Genomic DNA, 27,984 nt, shown 5'->3' with positions numbered 1-27,984 from the left:
GGACTTCTCAAGAAGACAAAACTCGGTCAACACAAGTAAAATTCAACGCAAGATCAACACAAGTACCGCAAAAACACCCACGTATACCTAGTGTGAGATGGTCAATCTACAAAAAATACTTTTAATTCACAAATGAATTATGTAGATAATGAGCGAAAACTGATTAAAGGAAATCCAAAACAATCCAAAAATTAACAGTCACGAGCTGACCACACGGTACTTGACTCAATCACGTCTGTTATGACGGCGCATACACTTTTCTTCGAGAACTTGAGTACCAAACAAGAAAGAAGTTAAGGGGAAGAGGGATGCTTGAAGTGAAGAAAATTGCTGATTCGTGAATCTCTGGAGACAATGTCAGCACTAGTTGACTTGTCTTCGTCAGGACAGAAGCATTGCCTTGATGAAGAAAAGTCCACTTGTAAAAACGTTGGCTTCAGCGACATTTCCGGTTAAACGATTTCTCAAAACATCGAGTACAATACAAGTATTTCCGTGGCAGCATTAGAAGTAAAGACCCACGAGGTTTAAAACTGGTTACACGCATTTCTGCGAAGTGGGAGGAGCCTGTAGTTGCTTCACATCATTTGAACTACACTGAAAAGTAAAAGATGTATAAATTGTGTAACAGAACCACAAAGCACTCAAGCCTTTCATTATAAGTATTTCGCCATCAGCAGGTCGGCTGTAGTCATAACGAATTCTTCTAGCGACACTGAACTTATGTCAGTCCCGTCAGGCTTCCAGAGAGCTTGGGCTCCTCATGCGCTCATGCAAAATGAATACCTGCTCAAATAATAGAATGAAATACTTGTGCTCACCCGTTGTCACTAGGAAACGTAAACATTCTCGGAATTGGAAATCCCAGGGTTAAAACACCACAGAGCCGCACAAGGCATATGATGCCCCGATTTAGCCATCTTCGTCTACTGCTTGGTTGATCTGCTCGACGTGGCTTGCTGCGGCTTCTATTAGCTGAAGGTCTCATCAAATATCTTATCTATCCCATATTAAGCCAAGCCAAGTAGTTTTGCTTCACCAGGCCCAGCGAGCCAGTCATGACCATGTGATCAAACACGACTGCGCCCGTGTACCGCTGCAGAAAATAATCTATAGCAGCAGTAAAAAAAAAAAGAACTGTACTATGGGCTACGTCGTCTGACAAGTATAGCCAGACAGCGTATAGTCAGAGCCTAGGATGGGTCAAGAGGAGAGCGACTTCGTAATCAAACTGCGATTCCGTAATCACATGCTAATGAACCGCCGGGTGAATTGATCTCGCGTTGTTGGTAGAAAATACAGTAAACTGCAAGTATGCGCAGAAACTGGGCACGGATGGACCACGGGTGGTGTACGAGGGCTCCGTGGCTGCAGGCATTGCGGAAGCCGTGCATCGGGCCGGTGGGATCATGTCTCCCCAGGATCTTGCCGACCACATAAATTCCACGGAGCCACTCGAGATGGAGCCCATATCAACCACGTACCGAGATGTCGCAGTTCACACGACGCCGCTTCCTACACAGGGCGCCGTTCTACTCCAGGTCCTCAATGTCCTAGAGGAAGTTGGGATGAAAGGTGCGCTTTGTTTAAAGGAGTGGTACCATCAGATTTGTGGCTTGTGGGTTGCTCGTTGCAAACGTTTCTTAGTTGTCTAGAAAGCATGATACACGCTCCATGATACACGTATTTTCTTAAATAATTTCAGATCGCCTTATCTATATGAACGACTTTTGGTTTTGGTTTCTGGGTGTCGAGTTGTACAGTAATTTCACAGTCTAATAATAAAAATAATATCTGGAGTTTAACGTCCCAAAACCACGATATTGCCACGCCCACTTCTTGTCTTGTTTTGATGTATTCGGGTTTGACCGGCAGGGACGGTTATCAACGCTCGACGCTGTCCGCGAAGTAGTGTTCTAGAAGCGTCGCGATTGTAGTAGATCGGTTTGTTAAGATTGCGCCCCGCACGCGAATGTTGCAGTTTTGTATAGAGATAACGCCGCCACCAGCGATATCGCTGGAAAGTTCGATAGCGCCTGTATAAAAGCCGACGCGCTTGATCGCTTGTCACTTGATCGACGGACGACGCCCTGTTCGCCGCTATCATTGTACAGCGTGTATTGCTGTAGTTCTAGTTCTCATTTTCCGGCCACAAGTTCGGCCAAATAAACAGTTTCATTCTGCAAACGCCGACTGCTGTCTTCGTCGACGTCACGACCACGTGACATCTGGTGGAGGTGCTGCTTCATGATCCGGACGCCACCGCGGAGCGCTGACCCAAGCCCAAGCCGCGAAGAAGACGACTCTAAGGACAAACCGGATCCTCGAACCAGCCGCCGGCAGAAGGGACTACAACCAGAGTACGGGCTCCTTCCCGAAAACGCCAGGCAGCCGAAGACCGTCACATCGACCGCTGAGACGATGACTGACGCAGTGCCCCCTATGGCGATCGTGATGCAGCCACCCAGGGAGCCGCCGACGTTCCGTGGTTCGCCAGGTGAAGACCCCGAGACTTGGCTCGAGACCTTCGAAAGGGTCTCAACATTTAATAATTGGAACTGCGAGGACAAGCTGCGCCACGTATACTTCTACCTAGAAGACGCCGCGAGGACGTGGTTCGAGAACCGAGAATCCGCCCTACAAACATGGGATCTCTTTCGGACGACGTTCCTAAGCACGTTCACGAGCGTGGTCCGCAAGGAACGGGCCGCGGCTATGCTGGAGACCCGTGTGCAGCTACCCAACGAAAATATTGCCATCTACACGGAAGAGATGAATCGCCTGTTTCGACACGCCGACCCAAGTATGCCCGAAGAGAAGAAAGTGAGGTTCCTCATGCGGGGTGTCAAACAGGAACTCTTCGCTGGATTGATAAGGAACCCGCCGAAGACGGTCGCTGAATTTGCATCTGAGGCTTCCACGATCGAGAAAACGCTTGAGATGCGAACGCGGCAATACAACCGCAGCTTCTTGGCTACAAGCTACGCCGACGTTCAAGCCCTAGGACCCGCCGACCTGCGTGAGACGATTCGAGCAATCGTGCAAGAGGAGTTGCGGAAAATTCTACCTCCGTCGCAACCTCAAGTAGAGTCCATCGCCGACGTCGTGCGCCAGGAGATCCAGCATTCACTCGGTGCGCCTCAGCTAGCAGAGCCGCAGCCGCAAGCTATGAGCTATGCTGCTGCAGCCCGCCGTCATGCTCCTCCTCCACGCCCACGCCAAGACGACACACCGCCGCAGTACCGTCGCCAGACGCCGCCAGCGACGCCCTACCGTCCACCTGTCGGCCAGACGCCGCCGCCGCCACCGACGCCCTACCGCCCACCTGTCGGCCAGCGCTACACCCCGAGGAAGACCGATGTCTGGCGTGCCCCTGACAACCGCCCGCTCTGCTACCACTGCGGGGAGGCCGGCCACACGTACCGCCGCTGCCAGTACCGTCAGATGGGGCTACGCGGATTCCCCGTCAACGCGCCGCGCCCGCAGCCAGGCGAACGGCCTCGCGACATCGACGACTACCTCACAGGCACACAGTGGCAAGAACGACGACCTTCCCGCTCACCGTCGCCCGGCCGCTACATGTCACCGCACCGCCGGCAGTACACTGGCCCAAACCGGGGCCGGTCGCCTAGCCCGTATCCGGAAAACTAAGGGCAGCAACCGATGGAGGTGCGGTTGCTGAACGACGAAATGCTGAAGATCCTCCGCCGTCGACGACGACACCGCGACGAAGTTCCGAGCCCCCGCCGCACGCCGAACGACGTCGACGTCCCGAAGACGAAACTTTGCGACCGGAAGCAGACCTCACGACGCAACGCGGAAGCAGCGGTGCAAACCGACGTAGCCGTGACCCGACGCCACGACGTAACCTCAACGCAAGACGGCGGACTAGCGACCTCGACGTTCTGATCGACGGCCACAACGTCACCGCTCTCGTCGATACTGGAGCCGACTATTCCGTCATCAGCGGGCCGTTCGCAGCAAAGTTGAAGAAAGTTAGGACTGCTTGGGAAGGCCCCGAGATCCGTACCGCTGGAGGCCATCTAATAACGCCGATTGGTGTCTGCACGGCGAGAGTCACTATCAACAACCGGACTTATCCTGCGAGCTTTGTAATCCTACAAAACTGCTCCAGGGATGTGATACTTGGAATGGACTTCCTAAGTGACCACGGCGCCGTCATCGACTTAAGAACCAAGTCGATAACCCTATCGTCGGAGAAAGCGACACCACCGGATACGAACCCATGTCAACATGCCCTGAACGTGCTCGAGGATCAAGTCACCATTCCTCCTAGATCCAGCATCATAATTCCCGTCGGCACCGAAACGGCTGAATGCATCGAAGGTGTCATCGAGAGCGATCAGGGTTTGCTGCTAGACCGTGACATTTGCGTCGCAAGAGGCATTGCTCGGCTGTATGAAGGGAAAGGAAGCGTGATGCTAACGAATTTCAGCCAGGAATACAGACACCTGAGCAGGGGCACGACGATTGCATACATCGAAGAAATCTTGGCCGTCAGCGATGCGTTTGCCTTTTCAGATTCTGACGAAGCTACCACGACGATCCCTGAGCCATCCTTCGACGTAAACCCAAGTCTTCCCGCTCGCCAACAGCAACAGCTTCGACGCCTTCTGCAGGAATACAGGGACTGTTTCTCGTCGTCGTCGCGGGTCCGACAAACGCCCCTTGCTAAGCACCGCATCATAACAGAAGAAAATGCTCGACCACTCCGTCAGAGCCCCTACCGGGTTTCGACGCGGGAACGGGAGGCCGTTAAGAAACAAGTCGATGAAATGCTACGCGACGACATCATCCAGCCGTCCAACAGCCCGTGGGCGTCTCCCGTGGTGCTAGTGAAGAAGAAGGATGGGACCCTACGTTTCTGCGTCGATTATCGTCGCCTGAACAAAATCACAAAGAAGGACGTATACCCTCTCCCACGGATAGACGACACCCTGGATCGACTCCACAACGCGAATTACTTTTCATCGATGGACCTCAAGACCGGCTACTGGCAAATTGAAGTCGACGAGAGAGACCGAGAAAAGACCGCCTTTATAACGCCGGACGGCCTGTTCGAGTTCAAGGTCATGCCCTTCGGTATTCGCTCGGCACCTGCGACTTTCCAACGAGTCATGGATACTGTATTATCTGGCTTGAAGTGGCAGACTTGCCTTGTTTACTTGGACGACGTCGTTGTGTATTCCTCGAACTTCGACGAACACATCCAGCGACTTCAATCCGTACTTCAAGCAATCAAGAACTCCGGGCTCACCCTGAAGCCAGAAAAGTGCCGGTTCGCGTACGAGGAGCTCTTGTTTCTGGGTCACGTGATCAGCAAGACTGGAGTGCTCCCAGACCCGCAGAAAACAGCTGCCATCGCCGCTTTCCCGCCACCCACCGACAAGAAGGCCGTGCGCCGATTTCTCGGCTTGTGCGCCTATTACAGACGCTTTGTCAAAGACTTTTCACGGATCGCCGAGCCACTAACGCAGCTCACGAAGACCGACGTCGAATTCAGGTGGCAAACAGCGCAAGTCGAAGCATTTTATGAACTGATACGAAGCCTGCAGACACCTCCGATACTTGCGCATTTCGACGAATACGCCGATACGGAGATTCACACCGATGCAAGCAGCATAGGACTCGGCGCCGTCCTTGTGCAGCGCGCGGGCGGACTGGAAAGGGTTATCAGTTATGCTAGCCGGTCGCTATCTAAAGCAGAGGTCAACTATTCCACAACAGAAAAGGAGTGCCTCGCCATCATCTGGGCTACGTCAAAGTTTCGCCCCTATCTCTACGGCAGGCCCTTCAAAGTTGTGAGCGACCATCACGCCTTGTGTTGGCTAGCTAACTTGAAGGACCCTTCAGGTCGCCTCGCACGGTGGAGCCTGAGACTTCAAGAATTTGACATTACTGTCGTGTACAAGTCCGGAAGGAAACACTCCGACGCCGACTGCTTGTCTCGTGCCCCCGTCGACCCACCAACGCCCGACGACCAGGATGATGACAGCTTCTTGGGAGCCATAAGTACCGAAGACTTCGCCGAACGACAGCGAGCCGACCCTGAACTGAAGGGTCTAGTGGAATACCTGGAGGGCAGGACCATCGTTGTCCCAAAAGTATTCAGGCGAGGATTGGCATCATTTGCTTTGAAAAACAACGTCCTCGTAAAGAAGAACTTCTCTCCGGCCCGAGCCAGCTACCTTATCGTTGTACCTTCGGGACTGCGACCAGAAATTTTGCATGCCCTGCACGACGACCCGACGGCTGGACACCTCGGTCTTTCCCGAACGCTCGCACGAGTACACGAAAAGTACTACTGGCCGCGCCTTGCCGCCGACGTCACTCGCTACGTAAGGACGTGCCGAGACTGTCAGCGACGGAAGACACCGCCCACAAGACCAGCAGGCTTCCTTCAGCCGATCGAGCCTCCTCGGCGACCATTCCAGCAGATCGGGATGGACCTCCTGGGGCCGTTCCCAACGTCGACTTGCGGAAATAAATGGATCGTCGTGGCTACCGACTACCTCACCCGCTACGCCGAAACAAAAGCCTTGCCCAAAGGCAGTGCCGCTGAGGTAGCCAAGTTCTTCGTTGAGAGCATCGTCCTTCGACACGGCGCCCCAGAGGTTCTCATCACCGATAGAGGTACGGCGTTCACGGCTGACCTAACTCAGGCGATCTTGGAATACAGCCACACAAGCCATCGCCGCACCACCGCGTACCACCCACAGACCAACGGCCTCACCGAGCGTCTAAATAAGACCATCGCCGACATGCTGGCCATGTACGTCGATGTCGAACACAAGACGTGGGACGCCATTCTTCCGTACGTGACCTTCGCGTACAACACGGCCGTACAGGAAACGACGCAGATGACGCCATACAAGTTGGTCTACGGACGGAGCCCGGCAACGACGCTCGACGCCATGCTACCAAACGTGACCGACGAGGAAAACATCGACGTGACCACCTACCTACAGCGCGCCGAAGAAGCACGACAGCTCGCCCGCCTACGGATAAAGAACCAGCAGACGACTGACAGCCGCCGCTACAACCTTCGACGACGCCACATGGAATACCAACCCGGTGACCGTGTATGGGTATGGACGCCAATACGCCGACGAGGACTTAGTGAGAAGCTTCTTCGACGATACTTCGGACCGTACACGGTACTTCGACGCCTCGGCGCACTCGACTATGAGGTCGCCCCTGACGGCATTACGAACTCTCAGCGGCGCCGTGCGCGACCTGAAGTCGTCCATGTCGTGCGCCTTAAGCCGTTTTTTGCGCGTTAGCGAGCCTGGGGACTCTATTTTTTCCTTCGTTATTGTAATTTATTTGTGTATGCACTTGCTTTTTTTTTTCTCTTCTGTGTTCTTTCATAAGCATCGGGACGATGCTTTTTCAGAGGGGGGCAATGCCACGCCCACTTCTTGTCTTGTTTTGATGTATTCGGGTTTGACCGGCAGGGACGGTTATCAACGCTCGACGCTGTCCGCGAAGTAGTGTTCTAGAAGCGTCGCGATTGTAGTAGATCGGTTTGTTAAGATTGCGCCCCGCACGCGAATGTTGCAGTTTTGTCTAGAGATAACGCCGCCACCAGCGATATCGCTGGAAAGTTCGATAGCGCCTGTATAAAAGCCGACGCGCTTGATCGCTTGTCACTTGATCGACGGACGACGCCCTGTTCGCCGCTATCATTGTACAGCGTGTATTGCTGTAGTTCTAGTTCTCATTTTCCGGCCACAAGTTCGGCCAAATAAACAGTTTCATTCTGCAAACGCCGACTGCTGTCTTCGTCGACGTCACGACCACGTGACAATATGATTACGAGAGACGCGGTAGTGAAGGGCTCCGGAAATTTCTACCACCTGGGGTTCTTTAACGTGCACCTAAATCTAAGAACACGGGCCTCAAAAAATTTCGCCTCCACTGAAAATGCAGCCGCCGCTGCCGGCATGACGTCACTGTGTAGGAAGCATGAACGGGGTCCCACAAAGCTGTGACGCAGGCAGCGCTGCATCGTCTGCTCTCGCACACACACGCGAGCAACCGTCCGGATACATTCAAAACTCGCTGAAATTCTCGAATAGAGAATATTGGCGTGTAATGGAATTCCGATATGCACAGCGATCTTTGCGGAGTACCGAGTTACCGGACGATGGTATCGACATCTTGTGACGCTTCGTGCAACAACAATTATGGGTGCCTTTCTCTGAATTCGCTGAATGCACCATGGCTAAAAAATGTTCCTAAAAGCAATGCACTCGGAACTATGCCGCTGCCAAGAATTTGCACCAACAGATAAGCAGTATGCATTATATTTCTGCAACAACAATTCTGCGCTTGCCTGGTTCATCTTAGAGCTGCCAGGTGGCCCCGCCTATCCGGTCTCGCGTTTATGGCTGCGGTAACCCGGCATGCTAAAGCAAAGACGTGTAAGACGTAAAGACGTAAAGACGCAAAGACGTAAAGCAAAAGCTAAAATTTCCTAAAGCCGCCTTCGCAGGTTCGCTGGACGATGCGAAGCAATTTGCATAATGCGAGCAAGTTTGGTTGATTTAGCAACATGCCGAGAAAAAGTGAGTGTAAGTTCACAGCCAATGCTCTCTTGGTTTGCCTGAGGCAGCGGAGCTTCGCCGCTTAATGCACGTCGCTTCAATGTGGTTTGACGGCGCTAAAAATTTCCTTGCACTTCCTACACAGTGACGTCGGTGTCAGTGGCGCTAGCGATGGGTCTAGGTCACGAGAATGAACATTTGGGCAGACATTGGAAGAGAATGAAAATACATTCTGAGCATTTGCTGTGTCCAACACTTCGTGCTGAGTGTCCTTGCACACAAAGGAAGCCTACATCAGACGTTTTTAATAGCCTCGGAATTTAGTGGCACCACCTTTTAAGGCACACAAGCGACGCTACAAGGCAGTGGGTTGAATGCCCGTTGTTATGGTTGCACGGGCGTTATACGTGTTAAAGATGTCAGTGACGTTAGAAATAGAATGTCGTACCAAGTACTAGTTGCCTGAAGAAACCTGTGGCATATCTATTTTATTAATGGCAGATACAATGTAAATAAACAGGACGAATGCTGGAAATCAACTTGCAGAACTAAACTCTGTCTTTAAATCAGCGTAGACCAATATTGACAGGACGAAATATTTTGGTGGATGTTATGCGCTGAAGAAATGAGGCTTAGGCAAGGATAGTTGCCTTCTTGTGTAAGCGCAGTGATATGTGACCCGTCATGAAAGCGTAGAACCTAAATTATTGTGTGATTGAATTCTTCTACGCGCCTTTTGTTCTCGGACATGGCAGGCATATTTCGAAGGCGGCGATATGGTAAAACACCCACGTATTCGATCTCTTCGTTTTTTTAACTCAAAAGAAAACGGAAAGCATTACAAGAAAAAGCATAACTGAGCCTGACGAGAGTTCTGAACCAGGCGTAGTTCAACAGTGTAGGGCAGGAAAATACAAACTTAACCGCAAGTGTGCTCGCAATTGGTTCAATATTCGAAACTTCGTGCCCTAGGGAAAGTTAACGCAGTATGACTAAAACATTCGATGACACCAGGCATGGCACACGATACCAAATTCGAAATATTAAAGGTCGACAGGACGCTTCAGAGAAGTTGGCAGTAGGCCCGGTCCGCGACGACCCAAACGCGCACACTGGCTTGCCGATGCGGACAAGCTCCGGAGAACATCTAGCCCACGTGCAGTTTAGGTTGTCTTTGTGGACCACTTTAAGCCCACAATCCTGCGTCGGTCCAACAATTTTCTTCGAGTGCTTTTTACTCTCGCTGTCAGTCGCGTTTTTTGTCTTGCTCTGTCGCAGCCTTGTGTTCTTCACTGCTTTGTTGAGCAGCTTCACTGCTTTATTGAGCAGTTGAAAAGCGTTCAACCATCCTCAGCTGCTCTGTTGATGGTTGAACGGTTTTCCACCGTATTCTTCTACGTTCGTTGTCACATCCATCAACGCGAAGTGGAGTCCACCGTGAAGTTGGCGCCGTGTTCACGTAGCCGCACAAAAGCGCTATGCTGCTCCATTGGGCATGCCTCAGAATCAGGCTGCAAAGGATTACCTGTATAAACAGCATGCGTTTTTTCTTTGAGGAAGCGCATATTTTTCTGTTCCTGAGATGGAACATTCCTTCTTCCTTGTTTTGGCTAGGTCCAATGCGCAAAGTGACAGGTCATGTAAAGTATTTTTAAATGTTAGTTCAAGTTGCTGACTCGGTCAATAGATGCAACCCTGTTCCTCTTATCTGAAGCCTCACAGCTACCATAAAGCTCGCACCACGCGTGGATGGTGGAGACCCAAACACAGCACCACATGGCCCCCGTGTAGTGGTGTTTATGCTTCTGTTGTCCCTGTGTAATCTGCATTTCTCTATCGGCCAATATATCGTGGAAGATTGTTTAGGCAGCCGTTATGTTTTATAGAAAATAATACTATTGCGTGTATTAGATTCTATTAATTGAATATGTCTGGCTAGATGTATATTCTGCATTATTTGACGTAATATGCTTCGATACTGTAGTGCGTATCGATCGCATCAGACCACCAAGGGCAGTCACGTCAAAGCTTTACCTCTCACGTTCACTAGCTCAACTGCAGCAAAACTGCTTTCACAGCACGAAAACTGGATGTGTTCCTGCGGACGTGTTGCTCATTAACATTGGCGCATGGAATGTAAAACTCCATAGTGCATCTATCTATATCCGTGAAAGATAACTGGTTTGTACTGCGGGGTCTTTATTTTGTGCAGGCCTGCAGCATATTCCAGGACAACTCGAGCATGTCGTCATTGAAGCACTTCGCCACGCTATGAGTGACGGGCTACGACACATTGCTGACCCCGCGACAGGAGGTTCGATCCAAGAGATGATGTCGCAAAAACGTGCACGAGATTGCGCTGATATGGTGAAACTCGATCGGTGTGAGTATTCGGAAACTTGGCGATATTATTATTCCGGCGAAGAGGAGAAAAGAGACGTGATCTTGCGTCTTGCTGTGTAGCGCTATCAGTGTTCGTGTTCTACCAATGCTGCATTGATTGTGTAAGAAATAAGTGTCTGATAATAGATTGTCGTATTGAATCTTGTGGAGAGTGCCGTCAATCTCTTGTCTCGCATTGATGCTTCGCATCCAAACTTGTTGCTTCAACAGCGATAACGAGATGATGATGATGGTATCTGGGGTTTAACGTCCCAAAACCACGATATGATTATGAGAGACGCCGTAGTGGAGGACTCCGGAAATTTTGACCGCCTGGGGTTCTTTAACGTGCACCTAAATCTAAGTACACGGGCCTCAAACATTTTCGCCTCCATCGAAAATGCAGCCGCCGCGGCCGGGATTCGATCCCGCGACTTCCGGGTCAGCAGCCGAGCGCCATAACCGCTAGATCACCGTGGCGGGGCCAGCGATAACGAGCGACGCAACTAATAATCGGCCTGACGCAGCCGTACCTAACTTCATCTGCGGTGCCATTGAACGGAAGCGGGAAGGAGAATAAGGAGGAAATACACTGAATGACAGGGAGGCTAGCGAGTCCAACGACCGACTGGCTACCTTGTGCTGGGGAAAGGGCTATGGGATGTAAAATATGATAGAGCAGAGATGCCACAATAAAGAAAAGAATGGTGTAAAATAAGAAAAAAATAAAAAGAAGAACAAATCGAAAAAAAAATAGTAGGATACTGTATACGACACTCTACTTGAAGTCTATCTCTTAGACCAATTGCCTGCTAGAAACGCAACAACGCTCTCAAAGCCTTCTGTGCTGAGGACGGTCTCAGCCAGTGCCCCAAGCCCCTTTCCTCCGACAATTAGTGATTTTCCAGTCCATCAAAAACTCCTGAACATTCTCTTCGTCTAGCACTGAAGTAAGGACATTCACAGAGAAGATCGGTGATGGTTTGCTGACAACAGAAACCTGCTCTCCTTGGCGGAGCATGTGAGAGGTCAGAAGACTGGCTTTCTCTCTATGAGTGTGGTAGTGAGCCCAAGTGGGATAGCCCGACGAAATTAGCCTACGTACTGTCACCTTCTATCTTTCTGACGTCGCCAACCTTTCGGTCAACAATCTTCGTGAACTACAAACCTGGTCCGCTTTCGAGATAGCAAGTATGGAATTCTTCGGTGGCCCTACTTTCAGAAAAGTCCCTGCAAAATAGCGTCGAGGCCCGTGCGCTCAACATCCAGGCGAGATGTGCTCATTATACATAAATGATTTCGTTCATACCTGTATCCACGTCAATGCCGTCATTTGCGAAGAAGACAAGGTCTAGCATTTGCAGAAGGTCACTGAAGATGACGCAATACAGATGCACCTTGAACGAAACCATAATTCTATCGCGGCCGCGGCCGTCGCCACTCTTTGCCAGAGCTTTGATCAGCAACGTTGTGAAAAAGTCGTCCAAAGGGCTCGTACCTAATACCTTTCGGAATGTCGGAATATTTTGTGATAGCATAAAAACCGAACATGCATAGGAGCTAGGCCATGCATGGTCTGGTCAACATGCACCGGGACAGTACCGGAGCCTCCTTCACCAAATGGGGTTGTGGTGATAATATTAGGCAACAATATGCATGTAAAAATGACTAAATAATATTACCAATTGATTGGCAGTGCAGTCTGGAGCCTTTGCCCAACATGTAAACCGCAATACTTTATTCACGGCAACCTTTTAACGAGGAAGTTAGCTCAAGGTTAAGGCTTTCATTTTTCGATGATATAGATAACGATGTACGTTTTTGTCCAACACTCTGCCTAGAAAGGCAATTGCTGTCTGACGAAGAGAAGTACACTGATCGAAACAGAGTGACGCCAGTTACATTCCCTGTTCAAATATTTTTTATCTAGGAACTACTGGCGAAAAACGACCTTGAGTAAAGGGGCGTAAACACCTGAGTGCCGATTTTCTTTCCTTTTGCAATGCTTTTTCCAAATCTCGGAATAGACCCTCCCAATAAGAGGCTTCAGTCGGCTTAGCGTTTGAGGCATGACCTTGATTTCTATAAAAAGATAACAGAGAATATGCACAATGTACTGCATCGCGATATGTAAGATGGATAAAGAAATGAACTTTGAAGTTCGGCGCATAATGTTAACTGCGAACCTGCGAGTATATGAATCATTTTCCTCAGTCGAGGAAATATATTGCTGTGACCTGAAATATCAATATAGTTCATCAGTAACTAGCACTCATCGCACGCGTTTGATTGTGTTCATGTGTTCACATGTCTACTGTAATATGTGCTACAAGGCACTACGATGCTCTGCCAGTACGTTTAGGAAGAATGCAAATATATGATATTACCTATCCATACTTTATGATAGTTTTAGAGCTCGGCTGATCCTTCAGAAAAGGCTATATGTCACCTTGAGTATTGTATATGCTGTATATAGCCTGCTGAGCTAACAAATATAACGTCAGTTTATCCGCTACCTGTGTCGCTTAGCACTGTTTAAAAAATTTGCTCTCTCGCTCAGCACACGCAGTTGTCCTAAAATAAACAAAGCAGTTGTATCATATATTACTTACAGAAGAGCAGAAGTGGCGTATCCAGAAGCTTCACTCCCATGTGACTCTTCTAGTACCACATTTCTGGCGGCAGCTGACGAGACTGGAAACGTGTGTGCATTGATTGGGAGCCTCTCGCAGTTTTTCGGTTGTGCTGTTGTCGAAGAACACGGATTTCCCGTTCAGGTAAAGGATACGATAAGTGATTCTTCGAGTAAAGTGGCACTTCCAATGCACACTCCTCTGTTCAGTCTGTTCTCAAGAGCGTTGATAGCTAGCGAGGAAAAACAGTACCATGGTTATTATGAACCAACCCACCGTAAATATTACCCCAATCATAACACATTGCCTGTAACGCGCGGCGCGTGCAGACTTGTCTGCTTGCCGCGTTCTGTCGGAGATGCTCGTGCGCTAAATCGAAACAGCAAGCACTGGGGGGGCGATCGGAGATCTGTTCGTTCCGCTTGTTCGTTCTCCTGGGGAAGAACAAGCGCGCTGATTGGCTGAAGCGGGAGATGCCACTCAAGGCCGGGGGTGTCGTCATTTCTTTTTTTTTGCTTGATCTTTTCTTTTTTGGTGACGTCATATCGTGGCATAACGAGTGGGGTGATCGGAGATCTCTGTTCTGCGCCGTTCGTTCTGTACCCATTCTGGCGGCGTACGCGATTGGCCGAAGCCGGAAAAAACCACGTCTCTGAGGGGAGTAGCCAGTTTTCTTTTTGCTTGATCTTTTATTTTTCGTGACGTCATAGCGCGTCATAACGAGCATGTCGTCTGCTACAAACGAACGGAGCGCGAGACCGTTCGCACGCGTTATCTCGAGCGAACAAACGGCTCCGCACGGCATGATGCGGCGGTTGCGGCTGCCGCAACAGCTGATTTTGATAAAATGGCGCTTGCGACGTGTGCTTCTCTTGCGGTTGGAGGTGCGACATGCGTTTGAAGACATGAGCGAGTGCGGCCTCGCTTTCTGTTCTCGAAACGAACAGTGGGAACAAAATGAACGGGCCTGCCTGTGGTCTTACGCGCAGGGACTTCTTAGTTCAAAAGCGCTACCAACTACTGCCACGTGTCGTCCCGGTCCTCACTCGTGAACGACGGCCCCATTGAGCACGACGGCGTAGGTATCTGTGGGTGCTCTTTTATAAAAGCCAGCAGGAGCTCCTTTTGACGATTCGGCACCCGGGAGCCAAGCCAGACATTCCGGTGGGACATCTTGAAAAACTGCGGCAACCGCTACTTTTCTCTTTTTTGTTCGCGTGCGCGACTTCACATAGCGAGCAAGTTAGAAAAACTAACACCAATAAATATCAGCGCTCAAACCTATTGCTGTTTCAGAAACTGTTTGAGCTTGAAAAGAAAAACAATATCTTTTCGTATAACAACTGTATTTATTAGAAGGCGAGAAACACTTCGTTTTGAAATATACGGTCCCCTTGCCGAGGACAAACGATGCGCGTCTACTTCCGGAAAGCTTGCCGCTCACCGCATGACGATTGCCTGTCTTCTTCCTCTCGCCGGAAGAGGGCTGCGGACCGCCCACTTTTGTGACGGAACACCGCCAGAACGAACGCGGAACGAACAGAGATCTCCGATTCTCCCCCCCCCCCTCTGGGCGAGTTGGATATTAAACATACTTTTATTGCGATATGGGCAGCGCGACCCGGACTGAGGACTAAAAGGAACGTACACAGGCTAAAGGTGGGCTAAAAGTGAGAGCGGTTGAGAACGCCCATTCACTTCTTGGACAACCTGCTGGAAGTTGACTTCTTTTCTGGGCCCCGATCAGCCGAATGATATTAACGTTCTTTCCTGTTTTCTCGCCCAATGTCGTCCACATCCCTTCATAGCCACCGCTAAGTGACAATATCCCTAGTAGCACGCACTGTTATCACAGCGTTGAAGCAACTTTCTCAGCGTGGCAGCAACGTTATGTCAACATTTGGTGCTACTAGGGATGTTATGAGAGATTGTGCCAAACAAAAATCTTAAGATTAAGGTACAATTGTGATTGTTGCCGAAACAAAATTGTGCGGAGTCAATGATTAAAGTTGCAGGAATGCCTGATATATCAGAAGCGCACAGTCAACATTGAGCACGTGACAATAAATAATGTCCTTTTACTGAGGATATATTTCGGCTTCCTTTTCCGACTTCACTCACCCTTACCCCGTGGGAATGGAGCGTTGGCGCGAATAAAAGTAGGCAGTTGTGACAAGTATACACAGGCGCGTCTATCTGGTAACCTATTTGTCGCTTGCTGTCCGCTTGTTTCTAGGTTAGAGGAGCGGGATTCAACACAGTGCCGGGGCACCCAAATTGCTTCGGGGGACGCAAGAAACCCTACCATTCCCTCATGCCTGTTATGGTGACCGACGCACACTCGCAAGACTGGCTAGGTACGATGGGCTGTATGGGTGGCTTCGTACAGACAAGCGTCCTCACCCAGGTGAGCTGGCGAAGGAGAAAAGCCGAGTGAAAACGGGATAAGCTCGCCTATTTGCTTCTCATGTGTTGACCGTTGGTTTTTAAAGAAATTGTTGTGTCCCCAAAAAACTCTTTGTATGTTTCACTGCCGTGAAATTGAGTAAAGAGCGAAGCTGGCAACCAAGTGCCACCGCCTGGCGAAAGCAGATTGAGTTCTTTCTTCGTGCTCCTTCTTTGTCATCGTTTTTCTTTCTTTATCTCTTTCTATATTGCCCTCTCTCTTTCCTTCTCTCCTCCTAACCCTCACGGTCACTCCTCCTGACCCTCACTTCTCTTTCCCACCACTTGCGATGCTATACTGTACATGGCTGTGCTGTGGTTTACCCTCTCACCAACTCTTATTCGTCCCCCTATCTATCCTCCTCACCCTTACATCAGTCCATCTCACCTTGCTTTCTCTTTCCCATTTCCTGTCTAAACTATACAACAGAGGGCTAAGCCATGCTCTACCCTCTCCGCACCTCCTTTCCCTCCCCCTCACCTTGACTAACCTTTCCCCCGCTATAATATAAAATACGTGCCTATGCTTGCTCTTAGTCTTTTTCTATGTATCTTTTTGTGTCTCTTTCTTTCTATCTCACTGTGGTTCTTTGTCTTTCCATTTTTTCATTCTTTCTTTTCTATCTTTCTCTCTGTTTCTTTCGTTCACTTTCTATCTCTTTCATTCTCTATATCTCTATCTGTGCTCGTTCTTGCGCCCGCCAGAGTTATTGCATCCCAGGCTGGACCAATCGGCGCGCGTGTTCTCAGAGCAAATCAGAAGATGACTAGGACGAAGGGAGCGCGGGTGGTTCATGATGATGATAATGCTGTGGGATCTCTACGCGGCACAAAAAAAAGATCAATAGCTCCGCTGTGAAAAAGTGCATGCGAATATGCGTTCTGTGGCTTGGCTTTCCTACCTCTATGAAGGACACGTCGCTGTTCATGCGGTCGCGCTTCTACAGCTGTAATGACATCACAAATGGAACACATATTTCGCCCATGAGATCTCTAACACGCTAAGAGAAGGCCTCGCTCATCGAAATGGACAGTGGAGTAAGGTGTCACTGGGCATACAATTTATGATGGAATAGGATGGGTGGCCTTTGTTCACACGTGCCCTCAGGTAATACATGAAACGGGAATATGACCTCTGAAGGTACAATGATTATTCATTTCTTTCCACATATAGGTTGTCTGTGGTTCATATCGCAGACACCGGCAGCTAGGTGAATACATGTATGAGGAACACTGTCCAGCATCTTAAACACAGCTGAAAATGCGAACTGGTAAACTATGTCACCACATTGAATGCGCGTAAATCGTATCAGGCCCTCATGAAGGTTTATGAGGCACTTTTTTTTTCAGATTTCGAGGTACTGTAGCCCGTTATGTCAGTAAAAGCGTGGGTACAGCTAATTGCGATTAGTACAGAAACAATGTAAGTACAACGTAGCATAAGGAAAACAAGACAGTAGAAAAATACAAATGAAAAAAAATAGATTGCTGTAGAAAAATACACACATGCAGACATTCTGACGGTAGAATTGTATGCAATAGAAATTAACTGCAGGATGTAGAACACGGTGACAATCTACGTACAACACTGCCAATGTAATCAGTTCACTGAAAAATTTTTAACGCACCTCTTAAAAGCTTCCAATGTTCGTCGAATTCCAAAGAGACACTAAAAAATGGCTCCACTCTTTTATAGTTCGGTGAAGAAACAATAGGCGTATATATGAAGATGTCATTTTTGAAGTGAAAACACAATTTGACTGCTAGATATGACATTGCTAGTTTGCCTGGGAACAAGATAGGGTTTAGTTTAAATAGTAAGATGTCCTTTTGATAACAAAAAAATAAATTTAAGTCTACAAGGATTCCACGTTGGGTCAGTGTAGGCAATATAAACAACCGACTGATTTCAGAAACAGACATTTCGAAAATACCACGATAAAATAGGCCTTGCGCCTTTTCTCTGAATTTTTCCAATGCGATATATTAACCCTGATTGGAAAGGATCCCATACTACACTGGCATATTCTAACGTAGGCCTTACGTAGGTCAAACACGCAAGCAGCTTAACGGATGACGTTGCTAGCTTTAGTTTGTGGCGAAGGAACCATCACATTTTTCTGCAGCTGCACAAATCCTGTCCACGTGCGGTTTCCATTTAAGTCTCTTCAAATTGTGAAACCTAGGTCTTTGATCGTGTCAGCTTTGGTATAAGTAGTGGAATTGATCTCATAGTTGCATTTAATAACATGCTTTTTTCGGTTAGTAACTCAGAGCATGACTGACTTGGATTGATTAATTTTCATTTTCCATTTAGCAGCGCATCCTTCTACAGCTTTAAGAGCTCGCTTAAGAGACGCGTGATTATTATGGTTATTAATTTCACGATATATTAGGTAACCATCTGCGAATAACCTAACGGTTATGTCGTCGCCTATGTCATAAGCAACGCCATTTACGCAAACCGAGAAAAGAAGGGGCTCTAAGATCTCTGTGGTACACTTGAGGTTATCTTGAAGAAATTCTAACCATACGAAATTTGTATTTGATGAAGCGCTGAATAAATAATTGCCTTAATCCTCTTGTGTTTTATATATTATATGTAGACTAGGAAATTTAGTCATGAATCGAGAGTAACACGTATGTTATGTTCTGTGTTCACATACATGTGGTCTTCTTGCCTATGGGCATCAGGATATGAAAGTTGGCTTCCCTTTTTTAAATGAGGTCCTACGAGCTTTTATGGGATTTCGGTTAAGTACACCTTCGTTCGCAATAACTTCACTATAATGTTCGCTATAAAAGAAGCTGTCGCTCGCAAACTGCCACGTTATGATATTTCAAGCCTATGTGCACATCACCGACAAAGGGAGCACAAAACGCATTTTGTGGAACAGAAGAATGGGGAGAGTACATCTCCAAGATAAAAAAGTACAAATGAGTAGTCCACCTTCACGTACCTCCGCATCATGAAATAATTGTTTAGAGAGACCAGTTGACATTCTATCGCGTAAAGTGTTTCAAGTTTCAAGTTTTATTTCAGATATTAGTGCAGGAACAGAACATCGTACACAATAAATGTGCAGGGGGAGGTTCGAAAGCACTGGGCTACAGGGGGACCTCTTGCCCAGGATTGTTAAAAAAAATTACCTAATTAGCATTAACAGCAATGTAATAAGAAAACGTGTGATTTGATAGAACAACAATAAATCAGATATAGGTAAACAAAAATGGTACAACAATATTATTTAAGGAAAAAATACATCAAGTATTTAAGTAAATAAGGATACAATTGTTTTTTTTTAAATAAATCGATCGGAGAACATTGTTTGATGTGTGGTGGTAATGAATTCCATAAAGGTAAGTTAAAAAAATAAGCAATGTGACGAGCCTAATTGGTACGGGTAGAAGGTAGTAAAGAATTTCCATTTGAAGCAAATCTAGTTTGATTATAATTACATGGAGCATCAGGACAAAAACACTTGATGGTACAAAATGAATGAACGAGTTGAATAGCGTAATGGTAAGGTGATATTTAAATAAACTAGCAATAGGAAGTATTTCGAAGTTGTGAAGTTGTGATGATGCACTACTGCGATATGAACTGTAGGTCCTTATTCTAATGGCTTGTCTCTGAATGAGCTGAATTGGAGATAAAGGGGTTAGGTATGTATTGCTCCACGCAGTGATAGAATACGTAATATGACTGTGAATGAAAGCGTAATATATTTTGAGTAAAGTCAAAGTGTAAAATAGTTACGTGCTCTGATTAAAATTCTAATACCGAATGCTAGTTCTTTCCTAATTGCGTGACATGGTTAGAATATTTTAGGTTGATGTCAAGAAACACTCCTAAGGAAGAGCATTCACTGTCAGGAGCAATGAGCATGTTACTTAGTTTGATAGTGACTTGCGATAGAAGAGCTTTGTTATTTCAAAGGAATATAATGAAAATTTTCGCAGGTTTAATACTGAGGAATTTACAACAGCCGAGGTTAAAGTGCTATTCAGATCTTTCCGTAATTTTAGCGTCAAATAGTGCCTGGATTTATCAGAGGCAAGGGTGGCAGTCTCATCAGCATAACGAAAAGGCTCGGAGTTAGTTACTGTTTGAGCAAGGTAGTTTATAAAAATCAAAAGTAAAGGAGCGCCCGGCCACGGCGGCTGCATTTTGGATGGAGGCGAAAATGTTTGAGGCCCGTGTACTTAGATTTAGGTGCACGTTAAAGAACCCCACGCGGTCGAAATTTCCGGAGCCCTCAACTACGGTGTCTCTCATAATCATATCTTGGTTTTGGGACGTTAAATCCCAGATACTATTAGTATTAAGGACCGCCAAAAATGAATCCTTGAGGAAAACCTAGATTAGTAGTCAAAAAGTTTGATATTGCAGAGCGAACATAAACTGCCTTTGTCGATCACAAAAGTAACTTTTAATTACTGTTAGTGCATGTCCAACATTACTAATAGACTTTAAGTTTGGTTTTCAAAATGCTGTGATTAAGGGAGTCAAATGCTTTGGTTAAGTGAATGAACAATAGACCAGGAAATTCACCAGAATCAACAGCTTTTTTAAATCTTATCAGTAACAGTTAGCAAAGCAAGATTGGCAGAAAAAGGTAGTCGGAAGCCGAACTGATGAGAAGTGAAAATACAAACATATAATTGGGTAATTAGGGATGCGTTGCACAGTACACATCCCTATTAGTTTACTAAAAGCTGATAAAATAGCTATAGGGCGATAATTTGAATGCATGTTCTGTCAGCTTTCTTGGACACTGGAATGATTTTGGCCTTTTTAGTTGTAATGGAAATGACCCGGTCTTGAAAATTAGACTGATAACGCGGGATAGAGGGAAGGTGGTATGGTTACGAAGTGTAATTAGATAAGTAAATTTATATGGATGTATTTTACGTGTGGATGGATGTCAGTTTGTTTATTTAATGTTTCATGTACATTTTAGTTGCTCCTCAACATCGTCGAGCTCGGTCTGGACCCGCAGCAGTCACTTTCAAAACCACGCTTCCTAATTGGTTCTGCTTTAACTGCCAATCCAGAGTAAGTATTTGGTCATTTGGCGTGCCTGTAAATTGATGTTCTGGTTAATTCAGCGCTAAATATTGACATGAATTTTGTACAAGAGTTTTATGTAAACTCCTTATTGTAATGAGCAATGCATGCCGCCATCTACAATTTCATAAATTATGCTACAAACGAAGTATTGTTTCATTACGTAGCGGCAGCTCAATCGTATTCACTCTAGAGCTTGTGCAGCAGAAAGTGGTGGTGCCCAGTGTGTAGCGTTCGAGAGAGAAAATTTGGCGTAATTGTCAACTTAATACAGTTCAATACACTGGAATACATGTAGTGACCATGGCTGTGTTTATAAGAATTCTTAGAAATTATTACCTAAACCCCATTACGTTGTATAAGGCTTGTTGTGTTGCGTCAATGAAAGCCATGGTCATCTGAGGTAAATATTCTCATATTCAGAGCGAACTCAACTAAAGATCTGATTTCCTCTTGTATGAGAGTTTGTAGCAAGTGATGCGTTCAAAATAATTTTACAAATGGCGAAATAGGTGGTTTGGTGGTCAGGGTTATGAGTCGTTTCTGTCAGATCGATATTATATTTTTCTCTAACATACAGTACATGTTGTTGATGGCAACTTAGTACACGCTAAATATATACATACAAACAAAACCGGGTGGTGTCGCTACTTCATTGCATAATGCCTTCATATACCCATATGGTCTGCATGACAAAATATGGAGACAATACGCTTTGAACAAGCTAAGCTAGTGCTTTTAAGGAAAAGAAACGCGGTGTTTCTTCAGCGCCTTGTATACAACGGGCACATTTGTCAAAGTAATATAATATCAGGCTGGCTTAAGCAACTACAGAATTACAGTACGTGCTTACGCTTAAGATGAATTGTAGGATGAAATAGGTACTGATTTTCAAGAGAATGACGCTTTTTCCTTGATGCTCTCAGTATCACACTCTCATTGTTGACTAATATGGTGTGAGCACAATTTTCCGAAACATTTATCAAGCGAAAGGGAGGATTTCGAGAGTCAGTCCTAAGAAAAGCGACTCTAAAGCAAGAATGGTGCACTAAGTGACCAAGGCACTGAAAGCATAAGTTTTAGCTGCATGTTAAAAAAATTAGACAGCTTTTGACTACTGCTGGGACAGTTAAAAGGTATATTGACTGAGTCATCCTTCAGTGTCTGGCACAGAGACTGAACAGAAAAGAGCGTGTTAGCATAACTGTCACATTTCATGATAAATATAGTGACAAAACCTGTCAAAAATTTGTGCTTGGGTTTTTTCCCGGTTGTGCCCGGTTGTGCAAGCACCCGTTTCACTGGAAATAAAGTTTAGCGTCGGCCGAATTATCCGTGAGCGAAAAATTTCAGTGAATCCTCAGGACATCAATAAAGTTATTCATACCATATCAGAGAATGCAAACAATAAAAATTAGGGATCGAAGCCAGGCATTCTGCGCGGCACCCAAGTATTCTACTACTGACCCACGCAGGGGAATAAAGTTGATTCCAAAAATACTCTATGATGTTGTCATGTTGGGCGAGGAGTCACGTAAACAGTAGCATAGATGCGTAGCAGAAGTGTGCAATCGCGGCAGGCCTCGCACTATGGGAATTGCGTTTCGAGTCGATGGTTCAAAGATGCTAATCCATCACAAAAGACCCAGCTATAATTCGCAATCAGCGCAACATCAACAAAGTGTGTCTCATCATATGTGCGCGTATTCCCTTAGAGACGCGTAGTCGGTACTTCGCAAATGTATTTGCAGTAGGCGCCCTAGGATATTAAATGACAGTTTATCTCATGCGCATAGACATTCCTTCGGTCACAGCATGGTTGAGGCTTCCACCGAGAAGTGAAGCACGGCATGCTAACGGGAAGGTGATTCAAACGAGGACTGATAACACTTTAGTTAGCCGCTCTTAAAGCGAAGTGTAAGCATGATCCATGCTTTTATTGCGATATGAGTCATATGGACACAGTACACTCTCGGCGGGTTATTGCCGTTGCCGCCACGTTCCACAATTGCATAACACGCAGATCTATGTAAAACACAGAACGACAAGTCGTCCTGATGAAGAGTTTTCTAAAAAGGGTCAGCGTGGAAACAAACCGCACACCTTTCGCTCCGCGGCGGTACGTGTTTGACCACCAACTAATACAGCTTCCAGCATGCGGAGGACGAACTCTTTATAGACAACATTTACAGTTGCCGGTGCGCGCGTCTCTGGCCTGCCTCGGCGTCGCCGAGACCTGCTAAGTAACGCGCGACATGGCGCGTCACCAGAAGAACAGTAAAAAGGCGTCCCCCCCATCTGTCATCGCGTCTTTCATAGCGGTGCGTGGAGATGTAGGAGGGGGGCTGCTTGCCGCAGGGAGTGGTCCCCTATGGTCGCGCGCTTATCCCTAGAGAGGATAAACAGATGGCTCATAGCTTTGTACGTGTTGTGATCCTTTGCGTTGAAACCACAGACAGCACAAAGGTCACTTCGCTCGCTGCAGCGGCCGCGTTATCTATAGGAGGTGACCTGCTAGCCTTTATTCATATATTTCAATTTATTGCTATCGCATTCACTGCTTCACCCTTGTGGCTAAACAGTGATTTTTTAGAATGCAAAGCACTTAGCGAATCAAGGGTACTTTGACCGTTTCGATCAATCTATTTATCTAGCTAGACGCCTATGTCTCGGCTCTGAGGTGGTCGTCCTCTTAAATTGGTGCATACTGAAATTGGCCTAGGAGGACGGGAATGTATGAAGAACACAATTCGCAGGCCATGACATGATTAACGCGATTGCGTGTTGCGTACGTAATCAAATTTTTTCCACCAGTCCCCTGCAACGAAAACCAGCATACTGCGTCACATGGGGTGTGCCTTTGCACCACAGGTGATTTTCAATGTATACCAACCCAGACTTTGTATATCGTAACTCCAAAGAGTCAAGAAGTCGGTATCACAGAAAATGCGTCGCCGGGGTCTGCTGCGTTGTCGACGGGTTAAAAATTCTGACGGAAGCAAGGATAAAAAATTTAACCAGCTCCGCTTCGCGAGCGCCAATTAAACAGCGAAGCTTGTGGCGTTGAACATCAGGCTAGCGTATTTCTGTGTTTTGCAAGTTTTTCAGATGTATTGTAGCACTGCTCCCTATTCAACACTCTTTGTTAAGCTTTGAGGTGGTGGTATAGTTTTATTGCGTGTGGACAATGCCACTCTTATTCACAGGTTTACAAAGAAGCGTTTGCTTAAGATGCTCCGATGTGTTGTATCACTGCTATTTATTAAACACTCTCTGTTAAGATTCCAGGTAGTTGTGCAGCCACTACCTTTTATAACCCCAAAGTATCACATGACAGTGGTGTGACTCTGGTAACGCGTAACGCCATTTGTTGAGCTAACGGTTGCCTTCTTCCTTTTTGGTGGAAGTTTAGCGCATTTCTAGGGTTTAGCCCATTTCTGTGGCACATGCGCGTCTATGATGATGATAGTTTTCCGATAGGCCGCACGGGTGTCTTTCGAACATAACCGTTTGTTGGGCTAACTGTTTCATTTTAGTGGACCAGTGGTGGGCAGTGGGATTTATCCAATGTCTGTGGCGCATACCCGTTTATGATGCCCACAAACGTTACCGAGGATCCCGGAAATGGAAGGATCGAACAAGAACAGCTTCTCTCTTAAAAGCACTGTTCCAGCGGAATAAAACCCAGACAATTTGCATGGGAGGGAAATTTCTACCTCAGAGCCACGCGAGTGCATTAAAGTGTTCCGAAAAAAAAAGCCAGGCCTGCGCTGAAACCGCAGCACAGTCACAGCGAAAGCTGGAACAGCGGCGTTTCTAGAGCCGGAGGTAAGCTCTCTTGGGGCTACGAATACAAGTACACTAGCAAGGTACCCACTACGCCATAAATCACAATTTTTGTGAGGCTGGGAAGCACCTACTGAGCCTTTATTCGTCATTCTGCGGAGAAGCGAGGCACCAGCTACACGTCTGTAAGGCATTATGTGCACTTTGTTGACGCGACGACTGATTACGATGAAGAATTATGGTTCAGCCCTTTGTAATGGGTTGGAAGCTTTAAACGGCCCACCACTTATGCAATTTGCATTGCGTGACGCCCGGTCGCTATTTCCCTCTGCCGCCATGCTGTATAACATACGTTGACGTGGGAGAGAGGGGGGGGGGGGCTAAGAACTTTACTGAGATCCCGAGGAAACGGATCATGCGCTTATGGGCTTCCTTGGCATCCAATACAAGTGCACTTGCAAGGAACCCACTACGCTATAAATCAATGTAATTTTTGAGAAGTAGGTAAGCAGGCACTAAGCCATTTTTCGTCATCCTACGGAGAGCCGTGGTACCTGCTAAACGCATGTAAGGCATTATGCGCACTTTGTTGATGCTGTGCCTGATGACGATGAAGAATTATGGCGGAGCCCATGTAATGGGTTGGAAGCATTCAACAACCTACTCGTTGCACAATTCGCATTGTGTTATGCCTGGTTACAGAATTCGCGTTGTGCGACGCTGGGTGCTTATTATTGCGATAGCAATTATATGGACAGTCTCGGCTGGATTTTGCCGTGGCCGTCGCCGCCGTCATGCACCGTATATTTATAAGTATGTGTGTGTATATATATATATATATATATATATATATATACATATATAAAGCCGTAAAGAAAAATAATTCAGAAAAATGCTTCCGAAGAGCGGAATCGAACCAGGGACCTCTTGTTCCGCAGCGAGTGGCGCTAACCACTACGCCACGATACGCAGATCCTCCACTTAGCTAACGGCGAGCGTTATATACACACCCTTCACCGCTGGACGGACTCAGAGACGGCAGGCGCTTCTAAGCGTTTCTTCATTACCAGCGAGATGGCGCTAGGAGCGCGACGGGCGCATTTAAATGTCGTTGGCTCACTCGCTCGCTTCTTCTTATATTTCCGCAGGGAGAACCTTGCCCTTCCTCTGTCTGCTCGCGCGGTTGTCTCGTGGTGAGGGGAAGAGGAATGTTTCAAGCTTTCCCCGTGATGTCCGCGCTCACGTTACGGAGCAACGAAAGTAACTCGAGCTCAAGGGACGCCGCTAAACGAACAAACAGAAGATGAGTGCGAACTATCAAGTGTCACAGCTCGACACTTGAAGCACGCTAGTTTCCTTCGCTGCTTCGGGCGGCTTTGCAACAGGAGCGCTGCTCAAACTGAGAGTATCCATTGGCGAGCCTCACTTCGTATAGCATTAGTTTCTTCGTATAGCATCGCATTCATTGCTTCGCCCTTGAGGCGAAAGTGTGACTTTTTTACTCTTCTACCAGGCTATATTGCATATGTTGATTTGGTTCCTTCCCGATATGAAGCCTGTATAGGACCTTTTTGCAAAGCAGATTCAAGCACCGCCGTGGCTCAGAGGTTGAATACTGGGCTCCCACGCAGAGGCCCCAGGTTCGAACTTCGTTTTATCCTGGAATTTTTTTTCTTATTTCGATTTTTTTTTCTTATTTCGACCGTTAGTGGTTACGGACACTGGCGGCGGCGGCGGACAACCACGGCGCCAAAAACGGCCTCTGAAATGATCTCATAACAGCTTTCGCTGTAATAACCTGTACCAGCGTCATGTCGGGGCAATGCCGATTGTGGTGGCAGTGTCGTCTATCCGCTTTGAGATCATTGCAACAAACATTGCATATCTGTGACTCCTCATGCCAGGCCCGTAGCCAGGGGGGGGGGCAGGACCCCCCCCCCCCGAAATTTTCATGACACATGGTGTTTTATTGAAAATAAATCATGAAAATAGGCGCTTTTCTCAAATAGTCAAGGTTTTCAGCAAGTCGCCCCCCCCGAAAAAAATTCCTGGCTACGGGCCTGCCTCATGCTATAGTCAAGCGTAGCGCGAATACGCCTACGATCGGTGCGTATTATGGGCATATCATCGCCCCTTAACGTGCACTGCGTGGCAACGAAACTGACGTATACGCTCTAACCTGAGTGCCGACGTTCCGTCGGTCCAAGAGCTACCCTTTACACGGTAGTGTACTCAGCATGCCTATTAAACACACAAGATGCGCTCTAACTAAATTTGTCAAACGACATCGATAGACTTCGTAACGCTTGGCTTAATGTGAAAAATCCCGCATTAGCTTCTACGCGCTGACTGCTTCGCACGAAATCGATTCTCATAATGCGTAAGACCTGCCGGATTTTTTTTCTTGAGAATTGTTAGTGGTTCGTTCTTTCAAAAAGCAACAAATCACATTAAAAACTGAAAAAAAATACTTGTATACGAGTCTCCCGTCTTGGTAAATAAATTTACCACGACGGCAAATGTGCGTGCGCGACTAGTAAAGCCGACCATGCTTTTGAACCGCAGCTCCCCTGTCGCTTTGGCCCCGAGATATCCTGAGGAGGCGCAGGCTACTCTCGAACAGCGAGGTCACAAAATAATTCTACACACTGAGAAGCGAAGCTTCCTCCAGGCAGGCCACGCAAACATTTTGGCTCGGGAGTCCCTTTGGTCCCCCAAGAAAAATGAAGCTGCGGCCGCCGGCAAGAGCTCAAGTGGCAATGGTTCCATCTGGTGCGGTACAGAACCTCGCATTAATGGAGCTGCCCTCGGCTACTGAAGAAGGACCTTGTAAAAATAGGTTTGTCAGCGAGTAAATATTCATTAAAGAGTGTGTGCTGTGCAAGTAGACAAGCGTTCGCAAATCAGAACTGTAAGGCACGCTATTACCATGAAGAATTAGGAGCTCGTCTGGGAGATTGCGCCATAATCCTGATATAGAAAGCATCCTTCCTATGGCCCTTGTGTGTACATAAGAAGTATGAAGAGCTTGGCTGGTTATTTCATGCTTAGATACGCCAAAAAACGTCAGGCCTGCGCTCAACCCACAGCACTGTTC

At 47.2% G+C, this 27,984-nt stretch overlaps 1 protein-coding gene across 1 annotated transcript; it reads left to right on the top strand.

Annotated features, from left to right (window-relative positions):
• The first annotated feature begins 77 nt into the window (after positions 1-77).
• Positions 78-27,717, top strand: LOC119399545 (glutathione hydrolase-like YwrD proenzyme). Its single transcript, XM_037666355.2, has 6 exons — positions 78-1,575; positions 10,783-10,951; positions 13,567-13,729; positions 15,822-15,992; positions 20,995-21,089; positions 27,453-27,717. The coding sequence occupies exons 1-6, from the start codon at positions 1,410-1,412 to the stop codon at positions 27,703-27,705; spliced, it is 1,017 nt and encodes a 338-aa protein (XP_037522283.1). The 5' UTR covers positions 78-1,409; the 3' UTR covers positions 27,706-27,717.
• The last annotated feature ends 267 nt before the right edge of the window (positions 27,718-27,984 follow it).

The sequence above is a fragment of the Rhipicephalus sanguineus genome, chromosome 7 (assembly GCF_013339695.2).
Source record: "Rhipicephalus sanguineus isolate Rsan-2018 chromosome 7, BIME_Rsan_1.4, whole genome shotgun sequence".
NCBI classification, from domain to species: domain Eukaryota; kingdom Metazoa; phylum Arthropoda; class Arachnida; order Ixodida; family Ixodidae; genus Rhipicephalus; species Rhipicephalus sanguineus.
The sequence above is the reverse complement of the archived record's forward strand: the minus strand, read 5'-3'. Positions and strand labels throughout refer to the sequence as shown.